General features: G+C 40.5%; 1 protein-coding gene across 9 annotated transcripts in view; it reads right to left on the reverse strand.

Moving 5' to 3' along the window:
- Positions 1 to 25,960, reverse strand: part of LARGE1 (LARGE xylosyl- and glucuronyltransferase 1) — a 290,868-nt gene that overhangs the window by 99,616 nt on the left and 165,292 nt on the right. For all 9 annotated transcript variants that reach the window (XM_075429418.1, XM_075429422.1, XM_075429423.1 and 6 more), the window contains one exon: positions 13,712 to 13,883. In XM_075429418.1, the coding sequence (XP_075285533.1) occupies positions 13,712 to 13,883 (172 nt within the window). The remainder of the gene's footprint in view (positions 1 to 13,711; positions 13,884 to 25,960) is intronic.

The raw sequence follows: 25,960 nt of genomic DNA on the forward strand, positions 1-25,960 counted from the left end.
CCAGTTCAGGCTAATGCTGATTATATGTTCTGTATTGCCAATATACTGAGACTCCCAGGGGAATACAGTGGGTTATGATAACTTCTCTTTTGTCACAGGGCTGGCAAAGAGTGTAGTGCAACCTGCAGCTCTTCTTTACCTTTGCTTCACTTTAAAAGCAAATCTGCACAAATACTCTCTGCGCAGGCATATATTCCAGATTTAGATCCATCCCTGACATGCTCTTTGGGAGTGCAATCTCACTTCTTTACCCGAGCTCGTCTCATACAGCAATCTGAGTCAAGTAAGACAGAAAAAAAAAATCAGTCTTGAAACTGAAGGAAGAATTATTTGTTGATATAAAGGGCTCCATTGAAAATGAAGCTTACACAAAGGGTAATAGCTGCTGTAGCACTAGCAATGGGTAAGGCAGAATCAATTTTAAAAAGTTTAAGGTATGTCTATTATTTGGTTTGATATTATTGCTCTTTAAGAACCCACACATGCATATGTCTTGCTCAACAGTGAGTTTTCTAATTATTAAACAAGCGAAAAAGATGGCAGCTTTGAGCATCTGTGCATAGTCTAGCTCATAAGAAAATCAAGATCTCCTAATCCAGCCATAAAATCTAACTATGAACCATAGAGTCTGCAGCAAGACTGGCAAAAAGAATAGGCTATGGCAGCCTGTTCTGCATTAGAGGCAGAAGGACTGTTCAGAAAACAGATTTGTACTGAGTGTAGCTAGTTAAGAAGATTAATGAGCAGAAATCACATTGCATGGTGGTCAGACTTCAGCAACTTAATGAAACAGGAACTAATTTCAAGGTGATATAAAAGTCCCTCTGAAGTCTGGCTACAATTTTTTTCATAGAGTAGAAGTCAACATGTCATCAGGATGTAAAGGAAAAGGACAGGCAAGTATTTGCCACATTCAGCTTTAACCTTTGACTTACTCATTTAAAACTTCTTGACTAGAGAAAGGAGTTGGAGAAGAGCAAGGAGGGAATTGTGCCTGACAAATCTTGATTAGATTACATGGACTAGGTCTCATATGGGAACTTCATGATTATGGAGGGGATTTCCAATACCATAAAAATGAAGTATATGGAGCACTCTAGGATGTCATGTCTCTGAATAGGTTAGAGGGAGGCATTCAGAAAGCAGGAAGGAAATCCTGTTTCCTACTAATCATCACTCCCACACAGGGCTGAGAAATCCAGAATGGAGCCTGCAGAACTGAGGGTCAAATGAAAAGAAGTAATAGCAGACTCGTCTAGGCTCGCAGGAGAGTAAGTAACCATAGAGCACGTCTGAACTTCACGGCATTCCCTGATGCCTGCTTGACCTTGGCAAAGAGAACTCTTGCAAGACTCTAGCTGGAAGCTTCTCTGTTCTTTCAAACACGCATATCAGGAATGAAAAACTTTTTCATCATTGGTGCAACTGATTACAGGAAACTGGTAGACCTGTGCCTCCCCATAAAAATACTGATCAGTAACAATCTCTGCAGCTGTCTGGCTATGCTTGTCTAGCCTCTCTCCAAATAAGTTGTGTGGCTTGTCATAAAATTATGAACCTGTAACAGTGTACTCTGTACTACAATGGTTTGCTGGGACAGAGTAAATGGTCTGCAGCTGGTCCATAACTTCAATTTCAAGCGTGATAGTAAAGATGCACAGTAATCTATCAGAAGTTAGGAGAGCTTATATGCTCCAGCAGTCCACTGCTCTAGGAGAGCCAAGAAACAAGCAGATGGAGATGCAGATTTGTGGAAGCAAAAGCTCTATTACCATTCTTTACAAACCCAAGAGACTTTGCAGACCACAGCTGTTAAAGATATCGCACAGGGACAGGGAAAGTCCTCAATACAGACAGATCCCAAACTATTTAGGGCTTGTCAGGTCACAACCAACACCCTGAAGCTCGCAGGCTAACAGTATGCAGCTGGAACCAGCTCTCAGCATGAAGCAGTGCTTTGTGAGAGGGCTGCCTCATTCACCAGTTCCCACTTCAGCCTCTGAGTAGTGTCAAGGAGCAGCCCCATGCAGAGAACATTAAAGTAGTCCCGTCTTTTGATAACTGTAACTATCATGACAAGTTGTTTTTATACCAATTCCCTGGTACATAATCTAAACCCTAACTCCTGTTTTGCCATGTTTTTGTTTGGGTATTTACTCACGTGGACTGATTAGCCAGCCCTGCTCTAAGCTCAATACTTCTGACCTCCAAGTCAAGCAACAGGAATTTACTTTTACCAGATTTTCTTCCTGGATTTAAGTATCTGCTTCACTTTTGTTGTTCATTATGTCATTCTGACACTTTCAGGAACCCCTGTAGTGCTCTGTGATACACCTCCCAAAGGCCAGTGTTAAAGACACTACGTGAAGAGGAGAGAAAGAAAAAAAGATTCTCATAAAAACTGTCACCCACAACAGCACGTTTCTATGGTAATACAGGACTACTTTGGGTTGTTATGGCAACTAAACCTTTAAAAGCAATAGCATAAAACCAAAGCTAAAAATCACAAGAAAGGAGCTTCATCACGGCTCTTGTCAATTTCACAAATCACTCTCAGCCCTCCTACCCCACACAAAGACCAGACTGGGTGCTACAGTGATCAAAATTCTTTAGGAAGGGAAAGAAAACGACTTGATTTCACGGCAATGGGTGTGCAGACCCTTCTCACCACTCTGTTTTAGAAACAAGGACTGGAAGTGCTGGTCCACAAGCAGACCTCTTGCACCATAGTGCAAAACAAATAAAATAGTGGTAACAATGACAGCAGGACTAATTGCTGGCTGCAGCCAAGTGGGGATGATATCTGCATTACCCACCTCACAGGAGGGACAAGCCAGAATTACACAGAATTAAATGCTGGGTTAGCTTCTTAATGCTACTGTGTACTTCATTATTTCCTTGGCAAGTTTTTTCTTATAGTCAGATGCTGCTGCCAAGGAAACACAGAAAATTTCTAGTTACATACACTTGGTTCTATATAGCTTCACAGAAATTTACTGTGATATATGATGTTTTTAGCTAATCTCGGGTAAGTTTCAAGATAACTAATCTTGACTAACTTGGGATATGTTGCCACTTCTTCCTTTTCCTATTCCTTCTTACCTGCTCAGCATCCTGTATATTCACTCCCACTTTCCATCTCCACACTGTTTTCTCATTTACCTGCCAGTTATGTCCACTTCCTATTGTTATGTTTGAAAGAATTACATGGTCACAAGAATGGAACTGACAGTGCGCAAACATCCTCTTCTAATTGTGCCAAAGTGCCTCAAAACTCACATCCCAGCTGTGCATCCCTTTGCTGCCCTGCTTCTGCACTTCAGCCTTCCTGCACGTCAGACCTGGCTGAGGTCACCCAACTCTTTTTACTTGTGACCCATATCAGGGGTCTAGAGTTGAAAGGAGAGCTTATTTAAAGATTGCTCCTCCAACTATTCACATCTTTTTTTTAGTTAGCCTATAAAAGAAGCTGTAAGTTCAAAGCAGGAATGTTTATGTGAATCAGGGAATACAGGAGCTACACTTCTTCACTGATGTAAGTCAGCGTCATCCTGCTCACTCCAATGTTTCATAAAGCTAGTTTCTATCAGCTGAGATGTGCTCTCTCAGGATTTTAGGACACCAATGTAGCAATAATCAGATCATCATTTCTTAGTGGTATGGGAAAGGGCTTGAATCTCCAAATACTGTGAAAATTGGTGCCAACATGACTGTGAAGCAGGCTGGCAAAAAGCCTGTAGGCAGCCCTACAGAATGCCACTTGGCACCTGCAATAATCACATCCTGAAGCATGCAGGAAGGAAATATTAGTACTGTCTATTAAACATAACATGTGCAAGAAGACATGGTAATGCCATGAATTAATGAACTTCAGGAGATCCTGAGCCAGTTTCAGAGGCGATGTGCATTTCAGTAAGTTGCTGTGAGCATAAACTGGCAGACACTTTGTGTTGATGAGAGAAGAATGGCAGCATCAAGTCAGCCAAGGACAACTTTGTATGAGAAAAAGTACAACAGCACACTTCACTGTAGGGCTCTGGTCCTGCTCCAAGTTACATGTCTCAGAAGGGCAGAAGCAGTAAGCATGTGCTAGGTCCTCAGACCTGGGATGGTTCATGGTCTGGGTTATTTGTCAACAGCACCACTGAACATTGTAACGCCTTCTTTGCTACACACCTCCACCTCTGTTCCCACCAGGCAAATTCTCTTGGTATGTCAGAATAGAGCTTATTTGACAGCTCACTCACTCCCTAAGCAGACAGAAATAAACACCACATCCCCAAACATGGATGTAAGCAGCTTCAGGGTTTCACTTAGTTGTGCCAGTAGTTAATGGCTCTCAAGAAGCTGTTCTGCTGACATGTTCAGTCCCAGATCCAGAATGAATCCCAGAACCACAAGAATCAGAAACAGCTGACACAGGGCTCATCCTACACCCAAGCAGCATCAGCTTAGATCTTGGGACCCTTTTAAGCATTCAGGCAGTGCAAAGGAAACATAAATTGGCCTGAGCCTTCACCAGAAAATGTCGAATGTTCATCTCTCTTACTGACATGAACTTGCACACCATTAACTGCAGCTATGGATTTGGCACTTCAGGTCCAAATTCTTTTCAGAACCAGCCCTTGTGCAATGGAGGGTGTTACGGATCACCACACTTGACACTTAAGCCCAAACTATGAATTCCACTGCAAGTAAATGCAGAAAATAAAATAAAAATACAGAAAAGTTGTAGACACACTTGGTCCCTGAGTTTTACTGTACATTTATCAATCACCTTTTGGTATGTAACTGGAAGAGTTAGGACAAAAATCTCGTTGTTAGTAGTGTCTCAGAGCACAGAAAAGATTTAGTGTAAGGAAAGGGTCAGTGGGAGAAAAGCTCCTTCGTTTAATTGAACTGCTTAGCCCACGCTGAATGCAAGCTAGAGATTATTGCAAAGAACATGGAGTAGGGCAAGCCTGAGATTTAAGTAAAATAAAGACATTTGGGAGATGCAGAGTGAAGTGAGCCATTACAGACATACCTACTTCTTTATTTTAGCATGGGGGTTAAATTAAGGGGTTTAAACATCCCTAATTCTCTAGATTGCTTGGGAAAAGGAAACCTATTAGGATTCTACTATTTCCACAAAACTGGATTATTGATTTCACTTACATGTCTAACCTTCAGTTCACATAACTGTCCTCAGTTTCTGCTCACAGTGCATTTGTACACATCCTTAGTTCAATAATGTAATAAATTGGTTTAATTTTGTACACACTTTTCCCTCTTCCCTGGTTGTGCAGAGAGCAATATCATGCACTCATCCTGCTGATGGGACTATCATGCCATTGATCTCTGGGCAATACATTCTACCTTCCAGCTTGAGCCTGTAAGATACTCCCTGCGCCACTTTACCCTATGCAAACCCATGTACTGCCAAGGACAGTATTATGGACATCATTCGCAGCATGAAACCAAAAAGGTGAAACCTCTGATGAGAGCTTTGTAATTGGAAATGGGGCCTTAGGTCCTTAGAAATACAGATTGGTAATGAAGAACAAGGTAGGATGAGAGACTATGCCTGGTTCACAGAGGGAGAAAACAGAATATAAAGTTTTTACAATGCACATCACAGAGAACGGTGGACAGCATATGTGCTTGATAGATTGTAAGTGATTCGAACGAGGGCCTTAGGCACTGAAACCTATCTATTTAAATATCATTCTTTATTTAGTCCTAGTGATATAACTATCAAACCTTAGAGTAAACTTCATTTGTTAGGTGAATGACCCATGTATCTCATCTGCTTGGCTTTTTCACACATGCAGAGGTGAATCACCATTACACATTATTAAATGGAATGATGGACAGGCTACCCCTCCCTCCACATTTGTTGCCTGCTCATGCACTTGCTCTGCTTTACTGTCACCTAGGGAACGCAGAGTGACTGGTCAGAGGGATTAGTACGTGGACTTCAATTGTGTGCTCCACCCCAAGAAGACTAGCAGCCATTGGAGTCTGGGGTTTTTTTAATAGCCTTCTCAAAAAACGTATAATTAAACAAATTGTGAGTTGATGAGGCAGGGGTACTAAATGTATCTGAGGGGGAGCACGTCTATAATTGCACAAGAAGGTGAACAGACTGCAGGAGAAAATGATCAACCCAAAGCATTTATCAGTGGATAGCAACTTCTGACTGATATCCCCTCTTTATTTGGGATTGGGTGTGTGTGTGTGTGTTATTATTTTCCTCCTCAGTTTGTTCCCTCCCACTGTTCTCATAGGTTTTCATTTCAGCAGAGCCTACTGGCATCTTGCTCCCAGAAATGCACTTTTCCTCTGCCAAGGACAAAGACGCAAAGCAGAAATGCTTCTTCTCCCAGTGTCTACCCTCTGGGAGTTGGATTTTCTAGCTTCTGGAAAGTCACAGCCTCTGCTAGTCAAGGAAGATGGGGATATGCACTTTGCTCCTCTGATGCCGTGCTCTACCCAGATTTCTCTCAATAAATATTTGCAACGCAATCCAAAAAGCTGTAGGTCCATTCTGCACAGCTAGAGCATTTCAGAATAATAGAATTAAAATCTCTTTAAATTTTAAAGAAAGATCTCAGAGGAGAGGAACTGTGTTTTGCTTTAAGACTGTGTGAGTCATACAATGTTTAGTTTGGGTGTTTGATACGTCATCGCATCTAAGCCAAAAAGACAGCTGTAGAATGAGTGGCAGAGTAACAAAGACCGGAGAAAAATAATGGAGAAAAAGCAATAAACTGATGTTGAGAAGGTCGAAAACAGTCCTCAAAATTTCAGTGTTGCCAAAAATATTTATTACAAATCTTGTGGTATGTGGTGGGTTTTTATTCTGAAAGCTCCAGTTGTGGAATCAAAAGACAACAAGAGAATATCAGCTTTCATTTTTAATTAAAACATTCCTAGCCCCCATGGGAAAAAGCGTGAAAACATGACCAAAGGGTATCCTTTGCAAATCAAAATGGAAAAATAAAGAACCCAAATCCTTTATTTTCTTTTACTTTATTTTAGAATTTCCCCTGCCATGAGTTACACCCAATTTCTATGCACTGTTGGCCTTTCACCTCTAAATATTTCTGTCCTGTGACAGAAACAGACAAAGAACCATTCAGCTAAAAATGAACTACAGATGTTTCAGAAACTGCAGCCATTCTATTTTGGCAGCAATTCATAATCAGAATTTTCTGATTATATCCCTTGTCACATTAAAACCCATAAACCAGAATGTGCACATGCTGATCCATACAACAAACTCTCTCCCCTGGAGCTCATTTACTGAGGTCAACTTTCTTACACACTGCCTCCTCAATAAAGGAATACCATGGCTAAGCAAAGTGCAATTAGGAACAAGAAAAAATGGGAAAAAAAGGGACTTCCAGCCAGTCAGCTTATCCGACAAGTATGGAGATACAGAAGTGTTTTTCCTTAGACCCACAGAATCAGTACGTCCCATCTCTTTGATTAATCCCCTCCTAATTAAATTGAGCAAAATTAACCTCCAGTCACAGTTGCAAACTTGTCTTTTTTCCAAGTGTCCTAAATGCTTACTTTCTTTGGCTCTTCACCAAGGAAAAACTGCAATTTAGTGTTCACTCCTGGAGTGTTCACACACAAGTGATAACAGCAGCATCACGAGACAGAGAAGCATGACACACCCCAACATTTCTACCAGCTATACCTAACCAATAGGATTCTTTATCAATGAAGCTTCAAAGCTTCTGCAGCAGCAAAGAAGAAAACACCATGATGTAACAATCAGGAACAGAAAATCTTAAGCAGATAAAGTCTCCACAGGGACCTTTTCAAAGAGAAAATGTATTTCATTTGTGGAATAACCATAGGATGAGCTATGCACTGTAGTCTAACCATTAAACACTTATACAAGTCTTTCAGAAGCTAACAGATGTTCCTTTTATGAGCAAAGACAAGTGCCATTCGCCCTTTTTAGACACCTATAAAAATCCTGATAATTTTAAGCTATTTTAATAGCTGCCTGACAATTTCATTAATGCACTCTGCTACAATGTGGTCCTGTTTCCTTTACAAAAAGACTGACTCATACCATGAGTTTTACACACACTAAGGTGCTCGTTGCTAATGCCTTCCTCTTGATTAGTAAGAAAAGAAAACCTATTGTACTGACCAGAAGGAACAGAAAGATCTCTGCAGGATTAACACAAACAGTGTGTCAGCCCACCGAGATCCTGTCTCAGAATGATCTGTGGAAGCTTTAATGATTTACTCGGTGTAAACTGACAGACTGAACTACAGAATCTGCCCAGAATCAATTCTATGGCTCAAATCCTGGCTTCAGCCACAGATGACAATGAATTTTAAATTTTAATCTTGGCAACAACTGAATATTTTACATCATCACAAGAAGAGTACACCTATAAAAAGTACAGTCTTTGCAGAAGAAGAGCCTAGCTCTATGACAGGTATAGTTTATTAAAATGGGGCTTCACTGATAGAGCAAAATTCAGGGAAATTTATACAGCACCTGCTGACTCTGCCCTACTCTCACTGGTGCCATCAGCATCTCCCTTTCTGGCATGCTAAATTCACACACAAATGAAAAGTTATGCATGTATTTGATATTACAACCTTATGCATGATAGTTCTTGTAGGAACATCATTACTAAACCACCTACACAAGATGTTGGATTTTGTGATGGCTGTGATTTTTTTTGTTTGTTTGTGCGATGGCTGTGATTTTTTTTGTTTGCTCCTTTTCCTGAAGAAGCTGCAAAAAAAAGCAGGAACCTAGATTGTTACCTCAGGTATTCTGCAGACCAATATGCCAAAGCACCCACATACTGAGTGTTTGCAAATTTTAAGTCTGGGATTGACTATGTGCCAATCCCTCTTCAGCTTTGGGCACTTCATCCCGCACCAAAATTGCTGTTGACCTTTCCTGGCATTTATGATGTCAGTATGGATTTTATCATTGTTTCAGCTCCTGACACAAAGCAAACAGCTTCTATAGCATGTTTTTATTCATGCAAAGTATGAATATGGGAATCTCAGTCTTCCTATCAAGCTTGCCATTTCTCCTTCTTGGATGCTTGGTTAATGGAGGTACGTGACTCTGCCTTATTGCCTCTCTTTCCAGAGAAGACTTACTTGCACAGATGAACACTAATTGTAGCTTATATTCTTTGGATGACTTAACCTACAAATAGAGTTATTTGAAATACACTACTTAGGTACTATCCAGTCTCTATTGCTTAAATGTACTTAAAATCTTCCTCATATCAGCTAGCTGGATTGTGAGACTACCATGCAGTAGTAGGGACATCACTGTTCAATACAGCCTCTGAGTTATGACATGTACTTAGAAATACCATAATAATACCATAATGCCCTTAGATGTGGCCATCAACTTCACACCGAGTCCCTCAACACCGATCTCTACAGCGATGATCCAGGTCTCATTTGTGGGCCTCCGCTGTGACTCATACCTAGCAATGGCCTAAAGGAACCAGGCGGACACAATAACTGTCACCTGACACTAGGTAAAGCACAAAGACGTCTCTTGCTATTTCTACGTACAGCACCCAGCACAAAGAGGCTGTGATCCTGACCGGAACTGCAACCTGTAACACAAACTATTATGACAACTGTTATAGTCAGGTCCCATATAAATTCACAATACCACTTACAGTGAATGCTCTCAAGAATCCATATCTAATATACAGTTAGAGTAAAACTCAGAAGTTTGGAAGAAAGAACCACATTTCAGTACCAAGAGTTTGGGTGAGAAAGAATAATAAAACAATTAGCTGATGTGGCCTTAAAAAGAACTTTAAGATTGAGGGCAGAGAGCATAGCTTTGGACTGGTTCTTTTCTCAGAAGAATTCACACAACTTCTGCAACAAAAGCATACTAGTTACACCAATCCTTGCTGCCTGAAACACTTTGCAGCACTTCATCCAAGAATGCGTATGATCTACAGTCCCACTCTTCAGCCCTTAGGTGAGATGCTTTCTCAGGTTTAGAACTGTCAAAATCCAGTGAAAGATGAATAGAAAACATAATCAGTGTCAACTAAGTCACAGAAAACATGCATGACAGGTTATCTTCACCAGACTGGCTGCAGACTCACACCTTTGAAGTCTGTATTTTGGAGGTATATATCTGTCCTAGAGAAACGGACTGCTTATCTTTGGGACAGCAAGAGAATGAGGCTAAAGCAGAAATGCCCAAATCCCAGCTGAAAAGCTGGATCTCACTCTGGAAATTTAAGTTACTGGTTCCCAAAGATATAATGATGCATAGAGATTGAAACTTGCATATAAATGGAACAAAAAATATACAACCCACAACAACTGCTAAGAGAAATTTGTAAATGATACATGGCTTGAAAGACACTGTTTCAGGCTACCGGAGAGGTGTGAATTTCTCCCAAAGCCTAAGGTTACCGCTTCAAAGAAGAGATTTTCAAATAAAATCACATGTGTACAGCCCTAATGTATGCACTCCGTTACAGAATAGTTGGATCACTTATTGTAAGGGCGTATGCAAAGGGCTTATCAGAAAAGGGTAGAAGAGCAATAATTTACTAAGGAATCCTACTCCCTTTTTCCCATGTACAGAGTGAAGGTAATAGTAGCTTTATCACCTAAAATACTAAGTTACTATGTAAGGATCTGATCTTTTCAGCAACTCTTAAGATAACTGGAAGCAGAGCCTTTGCAGAACAAGGAATACTGGGTACTGCAGGTGCTGTTTAAAACATACTGCGGGTCTTTCTACAGAGCAAATTGGACCTGGTTAAACTGCAAGATAATCCTGAATCACAGTTTCTTCAAAGTGTGGCGTCCTAGGTAAAAGCAATCTGAGCTACTGGTCTCTTTGTCACTACTTTTGTTGAGAGGAAAAGTCCTTCTGGGCACAGAAAGAATCACAGACTCTAGGACGTTCTCTCTCTTTATCTGTGTGGCTGTAAATTGGAAGAGGCTGTGCTGGACTGTCCTGTCGGTTACCCTGCAGCAACTGGCAGAAGCAAGCTCTTGCCTTTCCTGCACTGATGTGAAAAAATCTTTGATTTGCTCAGACAACATCCTGGTGCAAGCAGGTTGATAATGGCTACTTCTAGCCAACAGTTGGGTGTTGGAATATTTCTAGAAGAGTCTGTGGTTCTAAAGCTGTCCTCCAAGCTGGGGTTGGGTATAGTGTCAGGTTCCTTTGGAGTGTAGAACTTCCCTTCACAGGAGTTTTACTTCTCTGCTGTTTATTAAACAAACACACTAAATTATCCCAAAGAAATCATCATAAACCTACTTGAGACTTCTGAGGGAGAAGCAAGGAGGAGATAAAAACATTAGTTTAAAAACAGAACCTTTAGAGGAATATTTGGGGCTAAAGACATCAGACATCCTTTGAATCTTTTGTAATGCTGGCAGGAAAAGTAAAAAGACACTGAGGACAAACTGAGAATCTCCATATGATTTAAACCAGTTTTTACAAAGCAGTAAAAGAGCAACAGTATCTCTCCAACTTACTTGCCCTTGCTTTCCAGGATGATCCATGTCCATTAAGTCTTTGTCTAATGGGACTGCATCTTATGATACAGGCTGGAGCACAACCTTGTGCTCAGACAGTTTCAGTTCTCTTCCTCCCCAACATTTAGGATCACTTTGGGCATATGTGCCTTCCAATGTCTTCTCCCACCCTGGTCAACTCCTAGGGCTACGGGATTGTCCCGTTAATTCTTTATATGTGCACGACCACCTGGGAGATGAGCAGATGTAGACACTGACCAATTTACTGGCAGGATTAAAAAATTGTGGAGAAGCAGGTGGTCAGCCGGAATTAAAAAGACAGACTGGACAACTTACAAAAATCGTACATTTGGGAGTTGTGACACATATGTTATGAGGGTTGGCAGTAGCACAGGAATTCTGTCTCCATGTGTAAGTGAGAGCTTTTCACAGCTCTAATCAGCTGAACAACCTTGTGTGGAGACTGACTTACACCCACTTTTTTACTTTCAGTAATTCTCCTTCTCCATGATTCTGTATTTTCCGTCTGTATTTTTTTCAATCTTAGTCCTGCCTCTGCTGCATATTCCTTTCTTTACAAGCAGTCTTTATGCTTGGTTTCTTCCCCCAGTAAAAAGCAAAGAACTTAACTGAAACTATGGCAGAAAATATAAGCAAGAAGATGATCCCCCTCATTGTCTCCATTCAGATTTTGCTGTCTTTGACCACACAGTGCTCTATGCCCAAGTTCAGTTTATACACATTTCTTTACCTGCTACATCATGCTAATACACCATATTCAGTGAAATGTTACTATTAATGGGACAGTAGCACACAGTGAGACAGTACAATAGCACAGCATTACTCCCTACGCATACACTTATGTAAACTGTGGTTGTCAAGGTATCTGTTTGTTCATATGAATCTCAAGGTTCAGTGTAGGGAAAAGCTTGGTGAAGAGGTTTGAACAACACCTGAAGAGGAGGAAAAACTTTATATTCCTTAATGAAGCAAGGTTGTGAACAGTTCAGTTAAGTCCAAAGGTGTTAGCTTCTGGCCTGCTGAAGGGACATCGGTGTGTCCAGGGCAGGGAAAGGAAACAAATGCACGGAGAAGCAAGCACTAAAACCCAGTCCTCGACTGCAGAGCTGAAGATAACAGCTCCTGCCTTTTAGCTGGGTGCTGGGAAAGGCAAAGAGGCCTTGTGGATTTCAGCATGGGGTAAGTACCGTAAATGTGCCCTTTTTTCTGTCACCTTTCTAACAGAGTGGTTTATTTTGGCTTCTGTAAATAAACAGTCCCATTTGCTTAGGCTGACTTTGCTTGAGGTGATTTTAAGAGAGCTGATGATATGCATCAAGGGTACACTTTTATGGGGCTGTAAATCTTCAAACCAGGATACTGGAATGCCTCTGCACTTACCAGCACTCCAGCACATATTCTGAGGGCAAGAGGAGAACAACAGAGCATGTCCCTGACTCTGAAAAACTGGCAACAGCGAAGCCTGGGAGAATTAAATGGTTTTAGCAGTGTGTTAGCCAGGAAAATGCTCTAGTTTGTGACAGGGTAGTGGGGAGCTTTTTTGTAAGCATCTCCTTACACAGTTACTCTGAAAATGTCCTTTCTTGGTCATACTATCAAGGAGTTCTTCAAGGAGCTGTGGGAAATGTATAGGTAAACTACTTTAGGTGGATACTTCAGTTACAAAAATCCTTTATCAACTCACTAAGAAGAGCAAGCAGTAACTCATTTCTATGTACAATGTACAAATCTGCTCCCTTCATCCTCCTCCCTGGTTCAAGTATGATCCTAATTTCATTCATTTTCAGTGGTAACACAGAAAAGTTACACTAAAAGTAATTACCTTTTATCAATAAATAGTAATATAAAACAAGCTTTTCCAAGTATTGAATACCAACAGGTGCTTGAAAGGTAGGTCATTACAACATCCTCGTAATTCTTTATCATCTACTGTATCGTCAAGCTCTCACCTGTCCCAAATAATTAGATCAGTAAAGCAAACTAAATAGATAATTCTATACGGAACACTGTTGAGGAAAGAGCTCACAAATAGAACAATCACATTGAAACATCGAAGACTGAAAGAGTGAAAATATTTAACGAATCTCAGATAGCCTTTTTACCCCGTTGTACTGTTTGCTTTACCATTCTCCCTCCCCCACAAATAAAGACAGTAAAAAAATCATTAGAATACCTTTGAACTTGTGAAAGACGGCCCATAGCTCAGCAATGTCAGTGGCAAACGTTATGTCTGTGTCGAGGACAATGACTCGCTCAAGACTGGAAGGTAGAGTCTTAGTGAGAACCAACTTCATCAGCCCGTAAATCCCAGAGTAGTGTTTGTTGGGGATCCAAGACACTTCCGACTGACAGGAAACGCGAAGTGGGAAAGAGGAAGAAAAAATAACTTCATTAGAGAGAGAAACTCTTCCTGACACTAGTTTCTTGTAACAGTGGAAGATCTCTGAGGTGGAAACAGTCATCTAAAATCCTGCTTTTAAACTAACTTCAGAAGCTCTGAGATACGCTGAAGTTTCTGAAAGCTTGCAAAAAAAAGGTTCTCTGAGGCAACCACTTTACACAATATAATTAAAATTAGCTGAGCCTTTCCAACCTGGTACAATCCACTCTGAGACTTCCATGTATCCTGATAAAATTGATTAATTTTAATCCAAAACTTCACATGTATTATTCATTATAAAATGAAAAAAAACACTTTTGTTTCCCTCTCCCAGAATTTTCTCACTCTAAAGTAACAAACATCATTTTTTTCCTTTTATTGCTTACAGATTTGGAGGTCAGAATTTCAAAAGGCCACTCATTTGGAACAATGGGCCAGAAAATTGAAAAAAATTCTTACAAACTCAAAGTTTTCGTTAAGCCTTACATCTTTAACTTACAACTACTGACATCACACAGATATACCCAAAATTGGAGAAAGTGGGAGAACATTTTTAGCCACATTTTTTTATTTGATATATATTGAAGAGGCAAACTCAAACACTTACATTTCTTCAGTAAGGGCTAAACAAAACATTTCTACAGCTTCTAAAATAAGTTGGGAGGCTGAACTCAGTATTTCTTTGTGCTACTGGCACTAGGATGTACCATGAGCTATGTTTAATTTTCTTTCTGCGAGACTCAAGTTCTCAAATATCAAAAGTCACTACTGAAAGTGGGATACAGAACTTTTTGAAAAGTTCCTATTGCTCTGTCTGAAACTCTTCTTGTTTAATGTTTTAAAGGGCATACACTACAATTCCAAGATTTGAAGTTTTCCCCTGAGTCATGCTCTCATTAACTTCAATTAGTATTCTGTATATAGGGGACCTGCGTGAGACAGATTTCAGTATTTGTCCTGGCGTGTTACACTTCAGAGAAAGTAGGCAGAAATCCAGTGCATTCATAAAACTGAGAAGATTTATTCTGTTGTTTAACTGTCTCATATCTATTCACTGACATTCTAAAGTTTATTATGTGAAACAGCTTTTGCACAGAAGAGCTCATTTCCTCCAAAATCCTTCAAGAAAACCTTCCCGTAATAGAATGGGTTCCTAAACTTTATTTGGAAGTTGGAAGAGTGATTGAAGAAAGGCAAATAACAGATGCTCAGAGTGCATTTCTTTTTGAATATAAAGTAACAAGGCCTCTGCTGATCTAAGCTGACCTGTTCTTCTCCCTTTAAAACGGCACACAACTTTCTTCTGTATTCTCCGGGTTTCTGCACAAGAGCAGAGCTTCCCCCCACTGCTAAGTTAATTAAAAAGACTCTCAGTCTTTTTATTATCAGGTACTAGAGCAAACCTTTAAGGAGAAAGGCAAAATTTTAAGGGGAAAAGCAGGTTGTCTGAAAACAACCCCGAAACTGAAAGTGCAAACTGAAGTGTGAAGTTTTGTATTACGTTTTGAAAAGTATCTCATCCTGGCAACCCATCTGTGTGTTCCCTTGTCTGTGCATTAATTCATATGTAATCACTTGTATTTACAGTCTGGCTGGCATTGTCACCTACACATATCTATATGTTATTCACTTGTGCTCTCTGTAGGATTTGCACTGTAGTATGCCAGAAGGAAGGAATGCTAGGACTCTAGTCTAAACCACTACGAAAGAAATAAGAGTGAAGTAACACATAGTGTGGTTTTATTTATGGGTCTAAAGAGCCATAATTCTATTTTGTTTTTTCTTGCTTGCTCTCTCTTTAATTTGTATGGTGCTTAGAAGAGAATTTTATTTTCTGTCTCCCAGATATATGCCAATATTAAGTCTCTAGTTACAGAAAAATAAACCTCAATGCTCCTCAGAAATTTCTTCTATGTGTGTAACAGAAGTAATTTCAAACTCACACCCTCAAAACTCTAGTTACTTGTACTCGCTCTCCCACATAATGGCCCTAGGAATGGACCATCACATCAAGGTGTCAGCAAAGCAGTATTTACCTTGCTTCGCTGAACTCTGCATATTATTCTGAATCAGCCACTTGATGCCCTTGCGCTGGACCAACCATTGAGATCAGCTCTATAGTCATACTGACGTGGTAAAGGAGTTAAAGTCATTTTACAGGCTTGAGCTTGCTTTTATTATTACCCACCACTATGTTACTAATTTTGGATGGCATGTCCTTCATTTAATTAGTCCAAATGCAATACTGCCCCAGAATAAGTCCTAACACGCTTATGCAGATAAGCCTAATAAGGCAGGGGTTCAAATTTTGTGTGGATAGCCTGAGACAATCAGGGAAGGTAAAAGGTGGCTGGAAAGGTAAGAGCCACCAGCAAGGAGCCGTTACGTTCCTTGCTCTCGAGACTCCTGGTATCTAACATCACTGCCATGTATCACTGCAGAGAGGAGATCCTTGCCTGGCTGTTCCTTCTGATTTGGCACACAGAAGCCAAAAGCCTACCATCCTGAAGCCTGGTGTCTGAAAGGATCACTTTTGAAAATGAAGGGAGCAGTCCCTACTCCAAATGGTCCACCACAGCTGGCTAGCACATGTTTGATTTGAGCATATGTTGAAGCTTGAACTGTCAATCGGTTCAATGTATCTACAGTTTTCTCTTCTCTGATGTAGAGTTGACTAAGACACAAACAGGGGTCCTAATTAGTCCCCAGCATAATTTCTTCACTGGTTTGCTATTCATGAATAATGTAACGGTTTCAAATTCATGCCAAGGAAACTCCTTATGCTGCACAACAGCACTGTCAAGGCTCACTCTCTCTGGGTATTACATATAGTCTTACTAAAAGAAATACAAGAACACTATGGTTGAATAGGTGCTTAGTAATTAAGAAGGGCCAGTTTGAGATAATTAAGGTGGCCTAAGCACAAACTCTTGCAAAATTCTGCAACCTCCACACTGTCCACTTTGATATAACTGGTGACATTTAGCCACTTCATTTACCTAAATATTGTCTAAATATTTTCTGTAATTCTTAATACATTTTTTCTCTTGCATAGCTAAAAAGGCCCACATATGGAATGTTTGTGAATCATTTCCTTTACAAGACAGATCAGAGTTGCCTTCAGAGAACAAATATTCCTAGAAGATACAGAAGAAACAGAAAAACATAGAGTTAGTAAAAAAGGAAAGTGAAACAAAATAGCGTGATATACTTTGCCATTTGTATAATTCTCACTTGAGCAGAAATAGCATACCTCGGAACTCTAGCTCTCAAGACCTGGATTTTTGTTCATGAGATGAGAGTGAAGAAAGGCGTTTAGCTGGTGCTGACAGTGATTCTTTTAAGTAAGCTAAGTGAAATAGTATCTTCTCACTAAATATCTTTCATCAGAACCATCTTTATTCTTTCCGTAATTGAAGACTGAAAACACACTAAATTATCTAAATTATTCAGTGCTTCTGGCTATGAATATAGAAATGACATGCCCATGAGTCTGCGTGGTGTACACAGCTGATCACTCTGGTAAATGCCAGAGAAGTGGGAGCAACAGCCTCTGTGTTCAGCGATACTTTACCAGCAAGTTGTCTTCCCTAACTATGCTCTGGGACTACCTCTGGGAAAAGCTGGCTAAAACACAGTGGCTGTACACAGCCTAACTCAGCTTTCTCACAGTTGCTACCACTGCATAAATCTTCATCGGAATTAGCATAAGCGCCATTTTTAAGGAGAGACGTCTAATATAGACTTACAGCTTAAAATCAAGCTTCTGTGTTTCTATGACGGAGAGAGGGGAAAATGGTGGTTCCTCCTCTGTTTGTGAATGAATTGTATAGTGACTACATTCCCAAGTATTTAGGGAATTTTAATTAGGTATTTAGGTATTTTTACCTTTAACAACACTTGAGTCTGGCGGCCCACACATCAAGATCAAAGAGCACAACTCTTCTATCAAGTTATCACAAATACATTCAGCCAGACTTCGACTCTTGTCTAAGGAACTGTAGTGATTATTTTGTTTTTTGCCTGAGTATGCTACGTTTACCCCACAAACAGGTGATGAGGAAATTCGCCCAGGTGTCCCAGGTGAGTATTGATTGCTCTGTAGCTGTAACTGAAATCTGTACATGGGCAGGTGTCTTGAGCCTGTTTGAAAGAGATGGAGACCTGGTCTTGCAGACATAGCAGAGTGCAAATTCAGAAAACACTACCAACATGAACAGAACGACAGCAGGAACAGTGACCAACAGGAAAGGACAAGTAACTTATGGGTGCTTGTACTGCATCAGACCAACTGTCCACTAAGCTCAGTAGCCAGCCTCTGATAGTGGATCATGGCAGGTATCTACTGAAGAATACGAAAACAGGAAAATTTTACAGCAATACCCCCCCCCATATGTATACTCCCATCCTCTGGCAATTTGGACCAGATTTTGGAGTTAGAGATAGTATGTTTTTCGTTAACAGCTTTTGATGGGTTTTTCATCTGTGAATTTGGTTGATTTTTGAAGTCCTGTAGGTTTTTAGCAACCATAACATCCTGCAGCAGAGTGTGCCACAGCTTATTTACAATTCCTGTTTGTCTGGACTCAGCTAACTACCAGTTTAATCTGGGCTACATCCGTTTTTACAGAACTAGCAGAACAGCAAACCCATTTTCCTAAGTAGTCGTGGCTAATTCAGAACCCAACACTGTACACATGAAGTTAGGATTCTCTTTTTTCCACGCGTCTTACTCTATATTTATTAACAGCTGCCACCTTATCCTCACTGGGACAACAACATAGAAAACAGCAGTTAGAAAGAGAAAGGTGGGAAGTAGGGTACAGGGATGGGTGCCAGTCTTGAACATCAGTGTGGAAAAGAACAGGGCAGGTGCTCTAGTTGAGTGAGAAGAAAAATGAACTTTGAAGTTACGTGCCAGGATGAGAAAAAGTTTCGTATTTGCTAAAAGCCCAATTAATTAAATTCAATTATTACTACATTTCTATTTAAACTTCGTGCTCTTAAAGGTCATTGATCTTACAAGCTAAGACAAATTGTTTGCAAATATGATTTGCTGCACTCACCTTTCTCTTTGCTATGTTATTAAATTATGACAAACAAAGCAGTAAGGTGAAGCACAGGAAAAGAGATAATGTATTTGCTGTCTTACCTTAATGCTCGTTTATATATACACAGACCAGAGCATAAAAACAGCAGCAAGCACAGAAGCAGAGGAAAACCAAACTGAGATTCTGTAGGACTAAAATTCTGTAGGACTGTACATGCTTCTCTCATTAATTAACATCTTCCCTTAAGTATTGAAGGTCAACAGAAAACCTGGATTGCTGTATGCTTCGTGGATTGAGAGATCGGTATATAGTACCACTGAATAAAGCACTCGAGTTTTAGCTAGACAACTACATAAACCGGGGACTGTATTTCCCTTCCAAATGCAGCCTTTCCCCACTTGACCAGATCTGACTGCCTCCCTACCAGAAGAAAATCTATCCTGACTTCTCCTGATGAATGGGTTTCAGTCCATACAGCATCACAGAATGGTTGAGGTTGGAAGGGACCTCTGAAGGTCACCTGGTCCAACTCCTCCTGCTCAAGCAGGGCCACCTAGAGTAGGTTGCCCAGGACTGTGTCCAGCTGGCTTTTGAGTATCTCCAAGGACGGAGACGCCACAATCTCCCTGCGCAACCTGTGCCAGTGTTCAGTCAACCTCACAGTAAAAAGTGTTTCCTGATGTTCAGATGGAATCTCCTGCATTTCAGTTTGTGCTCACTGCCCCTTGTCCTGTCACTGGGTACCTCTGTAAAAAGCCTGACTGCCTTCTTTGCACTCTCCCTTCAGGTATTTATATACTTTGATGAGATCTCGCTTGAGCCTTCTTTTCTCCAGGCTAAACAGTTCCAGCACTCTTAGGCTTTCCTCATATGTGAGATGTTCCGGTCCCTCCACCCTGACGGCCCTTGGCTGGACCCTCTCCAGTAAGTCCACGTCTTTCCTGTATTGAGGAGTCCAGAACTGGACCCAGCACTCCAGGTATGGTCTACCAGTGCTGAGTAGAGGGGAAAGATCACCTCTCTCGACCTGCTGGCAATACTTTGTCAAATGCAGCCAAGGTTACCATCAGCCTTCTTTGTCACAAGGGCACACTGCTGGCTCATGTTCAGCCTGGTGTCCATCAGGACCCCCAGATCCTTTGCTGCCAAACTGCTCTCCAGCTGGGTGGTCCCCAGTGTATACTGGTGCATGTGGTAGTTCCCAGGTGCAAGACTTTGCACTTCTTCTTGGACTTCACGAGGTTCCTGTCAGACCCTCTTGTCTGTTAAATAATGTTTTTTTCTATTTTCTTAACAGAATTCCTCGCTGTCCCACAGAATGTATAGCAATGTAGCACCCCCTCACCTACAAAAAGTGCTTCCTGTTCAGCATGGTAAGATGAGGGAAGTTTGGCTCATGGAGTGTTTTCCCTGGCAGCATGTCCTTAAACACTTTACAGTGGAAAAATGCAACCTTCAATACTGTATTGATTTTCTCACTACATTCACTGCATCTTCCTAGATCTGTTTGGAAAAAAATCAATCAAAATAATCCTCAACTATGACATAATATCCCCTTCCCCCCTCCAAATAAAAGACACCCTTTCTGCTCAGCTGACTTCACAGAAGCACCGCTACAGCCAGTATCTCGTAAGAGCCTGAAGGTCAGGAGGCAGAAGGTGACACTTAATGCACTCCTCTCAGACCTGGGCTAATAAACGGAATCAAAGAGATGCAGATCCCACTGGCACCCAGGCCCGATGGCTGCAGATTCACTGTGGTGGGGGAACAGTCAGCAGCAAACAGGAGGAGTCAGAAAACGGAAGAAGCTGGGGGAATTTGAAAGGGCAGTCTATAGGTAATTCTGTCTTCCTAGGGCATTCACGCCAGGTTTTGCTATAAAAAAGACACAGCATCTAGAATATCCTGATTGAAATAGAGATGTGAATTAGGCTCTGTAATGAATGACTTGATGAAAACCTGGATTTCCAAAAGTATTCAGCATCTACTGTCTCTCACCAACTTTAACACAGGCACCATCTTTCTAAAGATTATATCGGTCAGGTGATAAACTAACTTCAGGTTCTTAAAAAAGAGTAAGCAAAGCAAAACAACACAAACCTTCTGGGCCACAGCACAGTCATAAAGAGTGTCGTAGGTTTGCACAAATTTTATGTTAATTGTTCTGAAATGTATCTGACACTGATCTGAAAACCAGCATAATCCACATGGTGCAAGAACTTAGAGCTGGAGGGATCTCTGTGAAGGAAGACCAGCCAAATTCTTTGGTAGCTGCTGTCTTCAGGCAGCCCTTACAAATAGCCCAGGAATGAGAAACAGCCCTGGAAATTCTGATGTGTGAACCAGATAGCCATCAAAATTATTATTTCCTCAGACTGGATAAACAGCTTCCCAGACACAGCTGATAACTTGTTTTCACAGCTTTTTCATTACTTGTTCAGTGCTTTGCTGCTTCTATGAACACTAGAAGTAGCCACTTTTTTTATATTTTACATCACGTGACCTCTATTTAAGACAAAGCTAATAGAACTGGGGCTTTCATGTCCTTTCTAAACTGGAGGAAAATACTGTCACCATTTTAATGACCATTATATTACTAAGTTTTTTTTGCAATACAAAGCATAAAAAGAATATATAAAAAACATATATAATTGTATTGCTGGCAGAGGACAGGAACTTTTCTTGATCCACAGTTTTTCTCATCACTGTTTTTCAGTTTCACACAGGGAGAACTTCATCCTGCTGTGATGCTGTATCTCTTCTCACATTCATGAAAACTGAATCGAAATTCCAGCAGCACTAACACAGATCAGGATAAGTTTCAGGGTAATCCTTCCCATTTCACATTGACCATACCGCACAATATCTGAACTCTTTGCAGGGACATCTGGCTGATCCCCTTTCTCACTCTCTTGCTTTCAGGAGAGCACTATCAGCATCTTGTTGCTCATATTGGGTTAACTGAATCATTGAGAAAGGAGGGGAAAAGCACATTAAATATAGGTAACATTCACGCTTGTCTTTAGCACACTGTATTTCTTTTTTATAAATAATAATAAGAAAAAAGAACCAAAACCAAGAGAGAGAGAGACCAATTCCAAGTGACCAAAGAGCCGGGGAGGAAGAAGGTGACTGTCACCTGTAATAGCTTCCTCAGGAGGAATGCCAAAAGGAACTCCCTTGCATCTCACCTTCGGAAAATCACTGCGTTTGCTCCACCCTTGATGGGTATCCAGTAAACATTATCAGAAGAGCCTTATTTAACTGAAAACAGACTCTTCTGCTAATGTTTGCTGGATAACTTGTAACTTCAACCTTGAATTTAATTTTTTCCTGGGTGATTCACAGGTTTCCTTTATACTGATACTTCCCCCCACAACAGGTCCTTCCTATTCATATGAATGGTTGTCAAGGAAACCAGGAATCCAGCAAAGCTGGGTAACTTTTCCAGATTCAGAATTTCTGGTGCCTGAATATTTAAAAAAATAATAATACTTCACACTGAAAAACAACTGTAAGGAGATGGGAATTTATACATTTTTGCTAAAATTATTTTTCTGTTTCTGCTGGTCTTTGCTGCTGTTGTTCTTACTCATCACAGAAGCACTGGTGACTTTAATAGAATTCTGCCTCATCTCTTGCTTTACGAACAGATGATATCTTCCACACATACATGCAACAAGTCTGGATACAAATAGCAATGAGCAAAAAGGTTGAGATAGAAATGGATGATTATCTGAACCTCTGAGTCCTGGATAATGTAGAGCAAATGCAGAAACCGTGAAGGAAGCCACAACTGGAAAGGAAGATTAGATATTAAAAAGGTAGAACACACAAAACCTCCCAAATCAGAACCGGCATACAGCAAAGGAGAATAACTGCAAATTAATTCTCATCTCTGTAGCAAAGTCTGTAACACAGTCTGATTGATGCTGATGCTTGTTTTCAATTTTTTTTTTCTTTTTTCTTTCCAAATCTCTCACCAATACACATCTATACACAAAGGGCAGACAAGAGCGAAAAACCTGATTTAAGAATGCTTCTTCAAAACAAGTTCCTTAATAACAAAATTAACTGAGGGTGCCAGGAGTTTAGCCATGATCCGTGTTTGGAACCAACTTGCTTTATTACAGATGAAACTGCTGACTGTTCTATAACGTAAAATGAATGTTTTTTTGTCTCTGCCATTTAGCTAACAAGATATTGAGCCATACAGCTTCTTCAGAAAAGAAATGACCAAATAATAATTCACCTTTCGGGATCTTTGAGGATTATTGCCCTCCCCTTAGGTCTTTGACTGACTTTCCTCCACAAGGTTTCCATTCCTCCCTCCTTGCTTAGCCCCACCAAACTCAAAATGCCAGTTTCCATTTGACTGTGAGTCCTTTTCTTTACTCTCATCTGAGACATTCTTCATTTTCTCCACTTTTTCTTGCTATCTCCAAAATGCTGAATGCCCTCTTTGTTTTTCTCTATTCATCTGTGCAAGATGAGGCTGCAGAATAGAAAAGTGATGCCTGGCCAGTCTCAGTTAGTGCTGTTTCTTGTTCCTTTGGGGCCTCTGGCCTCAACTCCAGCTGTTTTTCAGTGTGGCAGTCAAGGGCTGAGGATCTACAAGAGTCAGAGCATCCTGAGAGATGCCACCGGCCTCCCAGTCCTACCTCTTCAGCAGAGGCAAAATTGCAAGTCTTCCCTAGAAGATAAGTTGAGGGTTTTTTTCTCCTCTTCCTGTCAGCGAATGAGTGAAAAGAGACGCACGAGCTGGACTAGATAAAATGGCAGGAGGCCAGAGCTTTCTGCTAAAAGCTGACTGACAGGTAGATCTGGATAGAATTTGGCCAGTGGTCAAAAGCAGCTCATGGCTGCCCTTCTCACTTCACCTGTATGGACAGATAAGAGAGATCAATTGCACGCTTTAATAGCTAGTGAACTCAATCAACAAGCTCTTTGTGGTAATCCATCGCGGAAGATACAATTCCATGAAAATATTATCACAGCCAGCTTTTAAATTTTAGTAACTATGCAAATACATGCACATTAGCTGCAGCCATTATATGTTCTAGCAAATTTCCATGCAGCTCTTGGGGTCAAAGTCCAGAGGCATTCCATCTGTATTTTGCACGATGTCAGGATATTAAACACGTATCATCAAGACGCACTGTCCAGAATAAAAAGCAACACCATCTCCTGCAGAAACATGTTATGTTGGATAGATAAGAGCTTCAGTTCAGTGACAAAAATGTATCTGAAGTGGCATTTTCTTACCTACTGCATTTTGGGTGAGAGTACTTTTTTTAAGTAATGCCTGGCAGGAAACTGCAGGTCTAAAATATTAGTTATCACGTGCAAAAAAAAAAAAACACCAAAAAAACAAAAACCCAAAAATGTTAAGGAAAGGACTTCTCACCCTTTAAAGACTGAAAGATCTAGTCCTGTTTGTATCCATTACAAATCAGAATGTACCTCAATGCAACAGCCCGAGTTGCAGAAGATGATTTGTTGAAAGGATGTGTTTAATGCAGCTTCCACCAGACCTCTGAGATTCTAACGTGAGGTCAAAACATAGCAAATACATATGAAAAAAAAAGATACTAGCTACTCTCTGGCATCTCACCAGTAAAATCGCCTCTCTCCAGACCTAAACTTCTACTGTTTCTACCTTCAGAGCAAGAAGGTAGACACTTGAACAGCTGAAAATGCTGCACTGAGAAAGAGGCCATTAGTGGGTGCAGCATACATCAAGCTGGTGGAATAAATGTGATATCCCATAAAGAACTATTAGTTCTCTTATTTCCAGCAAAAGCAAAGAATTTGCAAGAAAACAAATCATCCTCCATCCTGCAGGGTTGGAGGTCAGATGAGTGGGAACGTCTTATATTGCAATTATTGCTTCAAGAGAACAAAAATTACACGAAGCTGTGTTCTTTTCTCCAATTGTAAGTATTATAATAGATCAAAACTCCTGGAGACTAAAAGCTCCAGGAATACATCTAGGATAAAAAGGATAATAAAGTATAAAATGTATCCCAATTATGAACAAGCAATACTAACAATAACTTGGTATAAGAAGCACTGAATGCAACGGGGGGGGAAGAATATTATTTTTCTTTGTTACTAGAAAGAGATAAGATGTCTCTCAAAAAATGCAGCACTAACTAGAGAAAAAATCTGAAGAAAATAATTACATAATTCGGAAAGCTGGGCTCCTCCAAAGCAAGAAATATTGAGCTTGATGTTCATGACACCAGTCCAGCTTCTTGCCTAGGTTCTGGTTAAATATTTGTCAAATACTTCAGATAACAGCGAATTTGCATGAGTCGTGTTTAAATGCAGTGTCCATGTAGCAGGCATGTATCTGTTTCGGTGTGAGGGCTAAGGCCACCGGTGTGACCCTAATTCCATGTAATCTTGCAATTTCACCCTAACGACCATCAGACAAAAATGCAGTCAGATAGACAGGTGAGCACAGATCTTAACAGGCTGATTAAAACAATACAGCTGGAATAATTTTATAAAGGCTTTCAACTGTATCAGCTAAAAACTGTGGAATCCATTCAGCTGTGAAAGGGGTCAAACCTCAAGTAATGGAACAGTCTATGGGAAAATTATCAGGGGAATAAAGCACTGCTGAGTTTTCATCTTTGTTGCTGAAAAGGTCTAGACACCATCATCTTAGCCTCAAAAAATGAAACTTTTGCAGGATTAAGTCAGTTTGATCTGAAAAGTGATATCTCCACTAAAAGCAATAAAATTTCTCAATCTAGAAATTCATGTGTTCTCATATCAAGTTGACTCAAAAAAAGGCACCAGCAGCAGCATCTAATTAATATCCTTATTATATATCTCCCCTTTGATGCAGGTACTCAAGCTACAAATCAGCCTAAATGCCCTTATCCAGGCTGAGACGTTTTCAGAAGACCTACGAGAAGAGTGACTTCACTTCACTGTGTGCTCAGTGCAGTACATCTGATACACAGTATGGCTTGTGATT

The sequence above is a fragment of the Opisthocomus hoazin genome, chromosome 8 (assembly GCF_030867145.1).
Source record: "Opisthocomus hoazin isolate bOpiHoa1 chromosome 8, bOpiHoa1.hap1, whole genome shotgun sequence".
NCBI lineage: Eukaryota > Metazoa > Chordata > Aves > Opisthocomiformes > Opisthocomidae > Opisthocomus > Opisthocomus hoazin.